The sequence below is a fragment of the Corvus moneduloides genome, chromosome 2 (assembly GCF_009650955.1).
Source record: "Corvus moneduloides isolate bCorMon1 chromosome 2, bCorMon1.pri, whole genome shotgun sequence".
NCBI classification, from domain to species: Eukaryota; Metazoa; Chordata; class Aves; order Passeriformes; family Corvidae; genus Corvus; species Corvus moneduloides.
The window spans coordinates 5,304,573-5,313,122 of record NC_045477.1 but is presented as its reverse complement, the minus strand read 5'-3'; the positions used below and the strand labels follow the sequence as shown (position 1 = coordinate 5,313,122).

General features: G+C 47.5%; 1 protein-coding gene across 1 annotated transcript; it reads left to right on the top strand.

Moving 5' to 3' along the window:
* Window positions 1–316: 316 nt before the first annotated feature.
* On the top strand, window positions 317–7,569 carry TIMMDC1 (translocase of inner mitochondrial membrane domain containing 1). The gene is made up of 7 exons (XM_032096599.1): window positions 317–437; window positions 568–733; window positions 2,046–2,134; window positions 4,237–4,304; window positions 5,177–5,255; window positions 6,264–6,374; window positions 6,764–7,569. Exons 1-7 carry the CDS (start codon window positions 343–345, stop codon window positions 6,861–6,863), a joined length of 708 nt encoding a protein of 235 aa, XP_031952490.1. The 5' UTR covers window positions 317–342; the 3' UTR covers window positions 6,864–7,569.
* The last annotated feature ends 981 nt before the right edge of the window (window positions 7,570–8,550 follow it).

Sequence of the window (8,550 nt, the reverse complement as noted above, 5' to 3'; positions counted from 1 at the left end):
CCCCAGCAGACCTTCCCCTGGGGAGGGCAATGAGCACCATCAGAGGCACCATCTCGCCTCAAAGCCCGGGGGCTGGACCCCTCTGTCTTGTGCAAACCGGGCATCACAGCCCCCAAAACTCAGCTCCTTCCTCGGGCGGTGCGAACCTGGCTCTGCACAAATGGGGAAATGTTTGGAGTCATTAATCAGTAAGAGTTCAGTCTCACACGAGCCGAGCGATTCCGAGCGATTCCGAGCCGAGCCGAGCGATTCCGAACGATTCCGAGCCGAGCCGCTGCGTGCCGTGCCCCGCCGGGGCGCAGGGGGCGCTGCCGCCCGCCCAGCGCCGCCGCCGGCTCGGCCATGGCGGAGCGCTCCGGCGCTCAGGCCGGGTTTGGCCGCCCCGCGCCGCTGCCGCAGACCGGCTGGGAGCGGCTCAGCGAGCTCTGGCGGCTCGAGTGAGCGCCGGACCGGGTCCGGGTGGGATGGGATGGGACGGGATGGGCCGGGCAGGGGGGCTGGGTCGCGGCGGTCCCGCCGGTGCCTCCTCCGGCCGACCCCGCGCCCATCGCTGCCCTTCCCTTGCAGCGAGCAGCAGCACTACCCAGAGGAGACGGTGAACATCGCCAAGTCGGCGTTCGCGGCGGGCGTGGTGGGCTGGGTGTACGGGGGGCTGCCCGCCTTCGTCAGGGCCCGCAAGGCCTTCATCGAGAGCAGCCACGGCGAGCTCTTCCAGAACCGCGCCGATGCCGTGGTACGGGCCCCGGGGGATGCACGGGGGGAGCGCTGGGCAGCGCCCGCCCGCGGGGCCCGCAGCGTCCCCGGGAGGCCTCGGCCTTGGGAAAGCGCCGGCTGTGGAAGTTGCCCTTGGAGCCGCGGTTTGGGGTGACACCGGCGTCCGCAGGAGGCCGGGTGGCCTCGTGTTTGTAGGACGCGTGTGTTTGCCTGATTCTGGTACTTTGTGGCAAAAAGTTTGCTGGGAGTGTGTAAATGCGTGCAGCCTGCCCGGTGAGCTGCTGCTGGGGCAGTGAGCTGTTCCCCGTTACCCAAATTGCACGCGGTTAGCTTGAAAAAAGTGTCCTTCGTTACAGAGAAAGTTGGTAACAAAGTTTACCTTTCTGTTAAAGGGCTGATTAATATGTCTCGAAAAGGCTTTCTGCTTTTACATTTTAGTGTGCTGACAGGAGACTTCATAGTATCAAACTGGGATTGTACTCTTGTCTTACTAATGTGACTCATTTTAAGACCATTTAAAATTCTTTTAGAACAACAGCGCAACAAAGAACATTTGTGACACTTTATAGATGTATTTGAACTTCTAGGTGTTTGCTATTCAATTAAAGGGTCGGTTACCTGGATTATGAGGAAGAAAACCCCTTCAAAAATCTGCCCGATGTAAATTTTGCATCACTTACAATTAGATTTGGCCCCTGATGTAGTGATCTGCAAATTACCACTGCCTAGCTTCATTCTGGTGACTCTCTGGTATATCTGAACCCAGGCTAAGCACCTACAGCACAAGCATTGGAAGAGAAAAATTATTTACTTTCATAGTATTAACTGCAACATTTTTAATTTTTGTGAAGCTTCTGTTTATCACGTATTTTAAAGACCCTCTTCTTTTCAAACTTTTAAGTGCCAGTGTTAAACTGCAGAGCTTGATGGTATCTTAACATTTAATGTAGATGGTTATTATTTACTTATTATTTATTGATGGTTATTATTTTTTAATGTTTACAAACTAATAATAATGAAGTAATTTCTAGTTTTTCCCCTTCTCCTCTGTTGCTTTCCTGTACTGTCCTCGAAGAGCCCTCCCAGTCCACCCAGATGTCTTTCAGCAGCAGGATTAGAAAGACCAGTTGACATTCCAAACTGGAACTGATTCTTAGTTTTCCTATTGGTGGCTGGGAGCAGCTTTTCCTCTGAAGGTGTCTGAGTTGATCCCTCAGAGCTGGGGTATCAGTCCCAAGGGACATCAGTCCCGTGGTCTGGCTGGCAGTGGGCCGGTGGTGCTGGCAGGAGGAGGGGCTGTGACCTGTGACACCTCCTCTCTGTCCCCTCAGCAATCTGCACACCGTGCTGGTCTCCGGAGTTTCATCCGCTACGGCTGGCGCTGGAGCTGGAGGGTCACGGCTTTCACCACGATATTCAAGTGAGTGTTTCCCCATGGCAGTGGAAGCAGAGCTGCCTTGTGCTTGTGCTTGTCCTTCAGCACCAGTGGCCGAGAGCTTTCCGTGCCAGCAGTGCCCACAGCTCTGGTGATTGATTGAGGCTCCCGGTGTTGCCTTAACGTGGGTCTGGTTGATCAGGCATGAGCATGAAGAGGGTTTAACTTTTTAGAATTGCCCCAGAATTCACATCTGCTAATGAACCAACACAAGCCCTAAACATGGAAAAGCCCTGTTCGTACATCTAATCCCTTCTGTCACTGACTTGAATACTGTTCTTCCCTTTCTTGACAGCTTCTTTCTGCTTTTGCTTCATCTCTTTTTGTGCATTTTTCTCTGAGGGAGTGTTACAGTGTTGGCAGTTCCTGGAAGTGCTTTCTAACGCACACTGATACTTGTCCTTTCTGCTATGTCTCATTACTGCTAGTTTGTATATGCTGGTGCTATTCACAATTGTCACTACTCCTAGTTTATATACACTGGTGTTGCTCAAAATTCTTTGTTCTTGTCCTCAGACACTTGCAAGGGACTGTCTTGTTCTTGAGCAGTTGCTGCATATCAGACCCACCAGTTCTATGGACCTCTGTAGGCCTTCAGATTTTTCCTACACACACAGAACCAATGCAGAGATAGTGTTCTGCTTCCCTGGTTTTCTTCCTTGGGTGTTTCAGGGCAATAGAACATCAAACTAAGCGTGGTCTTCTGAGCTAAGCCCTTTTACACTAGAAATATCTCCTTCCCTGTTGTTCAAACTAGTAAATTTTTGTGTTGTCCTAAACCTGCATTAACTCTCTCTGCAGGTATGTTCTGTTTAAATTCTCCTTCTGCTTTTAAGATCCCACAGTATTGACTGGCATTATTTTGTATTTCTGTCTCCCTATTTTTTTTGTTTCTTTCTGAGTTTCTTCCTTGCTCTCTCTCAATTTCTTTGGCACCTTTTAGTTTGGTATTTTTTTAGGTATGGTATGTTTTTAGTTTGGTATGTTTTTAGGCTTAGTTAGCGTGCTGTTTGCTTTCTCTCCTGGAGCTTTTGATTTCTTTGGGTTTTCCTAGATTTCTTTGGATTTGACATGTAACCTCGTCATCTTCCACCAGGTGTCTCCCCTGCAGTCAGATCAGCCCCTTTTTCACCAGCCCTTTGGAAAAGGTTCTGAATGAAGATAACTTGCTGCTCAGCATTGTTTCTGTAAAGCCCAAGTTGAAAGTTTCATCCTGCAGTTGTGAAAACTTTAAGTTTCACAATTAGACCCCAAATTGTTTTGGTTTATCTGTGTTAGGAAGGAGAGGATGATTGCTGTTGGCTTGTTGATGTCATACAGGAGGCTCCCTGAAGTGCTGGGGAGGATGTGGCTGCTGAACTGAGAACAGAGAGTGTTCTGGGGCTTAGCTGATGCTTTTGGAGGAGCTGGTTTACCTACCCAGAGGGAAATCTGATGCCACAAGAGTAGGTGACTCTGTAGGTCATGAGTGTGGCTTAGGTGTTGTGGTGGGGACCGTGTAAGATTTTACTGACATATGGATCAGCTTCTGGGATAAAGGTCCTATATCAGGACTGACTGACTGACAGGACCTTTTCATTGCTCAAATTCTTTTATCCTTGACTGTGTTACATGTTCCTAGGCACTAGAACAGGTAGTTCAGAGAAGTTGTGGATGCCCTATCCCTGGATGTGTTCAAGGCCAGGCTGAATGGAGCTCTGAGCAACCTGGTCCAGTGGAAGGTGCCCCTGCCCACAGTGGGAGCTTGGAACTGGGTGATCATTAACATCACTTTCAACCTAAACCATTCTGATTCTATGATTTTAAATGATGGCAAAAAACCCCTTGGATTAAAAAAAAGAAATAGAAAGAATATCCCAGATCCAGTTCAGGAACTCTGATATTCCCTGGCCTTTGTCTGTGTAGCTGCCTGCAGTAAAGTCACAGAAGTCATGGCTGGCACGTGTGTGCTCTGAACAGATGGGCAGCCAGGCAGTTAGAGGCAACCTGAGGGCTGGCTTAATGAAATCCAGCTTTATTTCAGGCTCTGTTTTGCTACCTCTCTTTCTCCATGTGCAACTGCTGACTTCTCTGCCTTACCTTTGCAGCGTGGTGAGCACGGGCCTGTCAGTGTACCGCGATAAAACCACCATCAGTAATTTTGCTGCAGCAGGAGGTAAGAGTGCTGTAACCTTGTGTGCTTTTCTCTTTGTAAGCAAGGGTTGTAGCAGAAAAGCATAAGCAGGTATCCACATCCCTTGGGCTGGAGCAGCTTCTGTGCTCTTGGGTTTTGCTTCTTGTTCCATTGGCTTTGCTCTGTTGTTTGCCTGCTGCGTGCCTTTATTTGTAACAGAGATACTGATGCTCTGCTGAAACCATTGGGGAGTTTTGTGGTTATCAGTTCATCTTCAAGATACTTGCTGGAGTATTTTGGGTGTAAAAATAAATGCTTGTGTGGGGTAAAGGCAACACTTGGTGCATAACCTGCTCTCCTAAGCACCTATTTAACAAGGAAAGCATTTTTTATTTCCACTCTTGGTAACAATTCAGCACACTGTTTATAGGCTGCCCTTTTCATGCTAAGTTTTGCATGCCCACTTTTGGCAACAGGGCCCTGAGTAAGTGATCTGTTTGTTCAGTTTTACAGGCTTTATTGCCCTTACAGTTGGATACAGTTTTTACTGATCCTTTCTGCCTTACATGGCAGCTACTATTATTAGCTGTTGTTGAACAGAAAAAAGGGGGGGGGGAGATCATGCTGCAGCCCAGAGAGAGCTTGGTTTTACTTTCATAGATACTTGTTAGCTATGAGAAAAACTTCGGCAGTTTTTCTGAAGCAGAAGGAACTTTGTGCAATGTTTCAGTGCAGAGACCATAGTGACTGTGTGGTGAGGTTCCATCCCACTGGCCATGGCACTTGGTTTCTGCTCTCTTAAAAGCAGATACCAGCTCATGGAGAAGATAAATGCAGCAAAGCAACTCCGTATGTCAGTGTGAGGTGGCTGTGGGGGCCTGTTTCTGGTTTCAGTGGGTTTGTTCTTTTTTTAGCCTTCACTGGATCCCTTTTCAGAATGCACTTGGGCCTGCAGGGCCTGGCAGGTGGCATCGTGTTCGGAACGGCGTTTGGGTGAGTTGTGACTGCTGCACACACCAAGCCTGGAATCATAGGTGGGGCTACAGGAGCTCCCCTTCCTCTCTTGTCTTGACAGATTTTCTGTATCTCTCTTGGGATCTCATAATGATCACTTTTCTTCCAACTTTTAAACTGCTTTATTTTTCTTCTTTGTTTCTTGATGTGTTTTGCTGCTCTCTCAGTAGTGAAACCTCAGTGTTCTCAGTAGGGCATCTTATTTGCTGCTGTTTGCATACTAGAGGAGACAACATAGGCTCCACCAAAGCTGAAATGTGGAGCAGCAGCCATTAGGAAACACTGAGGGAGTAGCTGCATGGCTGGGCTGTAAGGTGACACATGTCTTTGTGTGTGTCTTGCAGTCATGAATCTCCTAAACTTCCCAGGGGTATGGAGGAACCCATAGTTCTCTCTCAGAGGTCCTGTCCTTCAGGACGATAACCTCTAGCTTAGGAGAAATCTGACTTTTCAAGCAGGGCTGGGATTTCTTCTCAAAGTGCTGACCTGTAAATATCCTCCCAAGTGAATATAGGGATCCTACCTGAACAAGAGAATAGCTTTATTTGTGTTGCTTGGCACCATCAGGATGGTGTCAACTGTGGGCATGTTTGGAAGCAGCCTAGGGAGCTTTACCAGTGAAAACACAAGTACTTCAGGAGCTGGATGGGAGCTAAGCAGGGATGTCACTGTCTGAATTATGGGTTAGGTGTTCTATGGGGTCTTCACTGGGCACCATAAATCCTTCCACCCCTTAGTCCTTTGTGTGCCTGTCAATGAGTAAATTCAAAATACGTTATCACAGGGGCTCCAGTGAGTCACAGCTGAAGAGAGGCTGTGACAGTAGAACAGGAATACCTTAGTCTGTGGTGTGATGTGGGTGTTGAGGAACGTGATGCTCCCCTAATGTGACATCTGGCCCCTGCATGCTCCTTTTGCTGATGCCAGTAAGTTATTGCTGTTGTGTGTCCCCTTGGTGACTGACGACTTCTCTGCTTCCTCCCCCAGGATCCCTGCAGGAGGCCTCCTAATGGCAATGTATGGCTTGGCTGGCGAGACCTTGCAGGAGAAGAGGAGTCGTGAGCGCAGGGAGCTGTACGAACAGAGGCTGGCAGAGTGGTGAGGAACAGCTCTGCCCCTTCCAGTAGTGGACTAGAGGGTGTCTGGGTCTGTGTGTTCAAACATTTAAAGAAACCACGGCACCGTAGGCTTTCCAAACCTCCGTTCTTCTCTTGGTTGTTGGTGTTGTTCACATACCAGTTTGAGAACTGCCCATTTAGTCTTCCCAGTCTTCCCTTTGTTGCTGCCTTCTTTCCATCCGCATTAAAGAGAGGAAAGAAGGAGGATAGCTGGAGGCTTGGGGGAAGAAAGGCCATAACACTGGTCATGTGAATTACTGAAACCTACTAGTTCTAGAAGAAATTTTCAAGAGCCAGGATTCTGCAGTCATGTCTCTGTCAGGAGGATACAGGCATAAAATTGCTTTGCACTCTCTCTTCTCTCTGTAGGCAATCCAGGCTCAGTGTGACTGAAGTCTTAGGCCAAACAGAAAACAATGCCCAGGGAAGACCAGAGATGGAGAGAGCAAGAGAACTGAAGAGCTACTGAGTCTTTCCCAGATCTCTGTTCTAAGAAGCTACAAAGCATTTTGATCCTGCTTGTAAAAGCCTTCCCTGAAGGGATCATGGAAGTCGTCTGTGAACGCAGTTGTATCCTGTGAAAAAGTGTTTTGCTGAAAACATTGTTCAGGGATGGATATCACTGCACAAAGAGCTTGGAATGGCCAAACCTGTTCCACCTGAGAAGGTGGAAATACAGACTTTACAGGAAGTGTCATCTAGGTTTGGCAGGGAGTGAGGGCTCCAGAGCCTCATCTAGAACTCATTTCACTGCTGAAAATGTCCAAACCACCAGCGATGTAGAAATGCTCAACGTAAAGGAGCCTATGAATTGTGTGCTAAAGGTGCCCTGATTCCAAAAGTTAATTATGCCCTGGTGAAAGCAGCTCTTCAGACAGTGCCTGAAGAACTTGCTGACAGTGGCTTCTTACTTGGTTCCTTGGGGTATTTTGCAGTCAGTGTGGAGGAGGGGTGGAGGAGCTGGGAATTATATAGACACACCCTGAAAAAGGCATGGTTTGGGTCCCTCAACAGAGGTCTGACTTGCTTCTGGTGGTGATGGTGGAAGACTTGGCACTGTGGACAGTTTTAACAATAAAAAAGCCTCTAATTCCATTTGAAAGTTGGAAATTAGGGGATAACCTCTGGGGGAAGTGTGGTTTAAAACGCCCAATAAAGCCATCTAGCAGTGGTGACTGTGTCCATAAGCTCTTTATGTCAGTACAGCTGGTATCTTGTGCTAGTACAGTGTTGGTACTAGAGAAGCATCCTTGAGTGATATTCCATGAGAAGAGCTCTAAGATCCCACCAGACATTCCTCTACCCAGGCAGTAACAAAGCTAGAGCCAGGAAAGTGCCAGCTCTATTATTTTGTTCCAGAGATGAGCTTTTAAGTCAGAGCTGTTACCTCTGGGTAGTGCTGGAGTTACTGTAAAATGGTCTGTACTCAGAAGGGTGACGTGGCCCATCACTGTTCCCCCAAAGCAGGAGGTCAGAATTCCTGTTCCCTTTCTTTGTTGGAAATTTTTCTCCTACTAAAAGGAATTACATCCAGGCAGGATTTTCGGGTGTTCTTCTCGTAAGAAAAGAATCTGTTCTGGTTGAATTCTTTTCCAGATAATTAGTGTTGATTGAAATATGAACAGTTGATCCCACGGAGCGTATTCCACCCACCCAAAGCAGATTTTTGGCACAGTTTGCTTCCAAGAAGGTGTTGTGTTTTCTGACTCTTGAAATGAGCATTTAATTATTTAAACACCCCAGTGTAGCTCATTTTTCCATTGAAGAAATACGTGTGTTTCAGGGTTGTCATCAACCAGCTCTGATTTTCCTTTTCTATGTGTAAGTGAGGGCTCTGAATAAGCAGAGGTATGGATATATCTTTCCCTTTTCCTGTTTTAAGCTCTGCATGTGTTGGTGACAGTAATGGTGTCCTTTTCCCCCCCAAAAAAAGAAAATAGGCCTTTCTAAGTCACATTTTTGCCATTGTGCTTACACAGCGATGTCTTATCTTCTTCTTTTTTATCTTCTTTCTCTTTGCTATTACATCCCCACCCAATATCCCACACTCTTATCTGTACAGCAGCTCTGATGACATTTAGCTGTGTCATTGCTCTGTCTCTATTCCTATTTGGTGGTATTTGATGTGATGCCTAAAGAATACTAATTTTCCCATG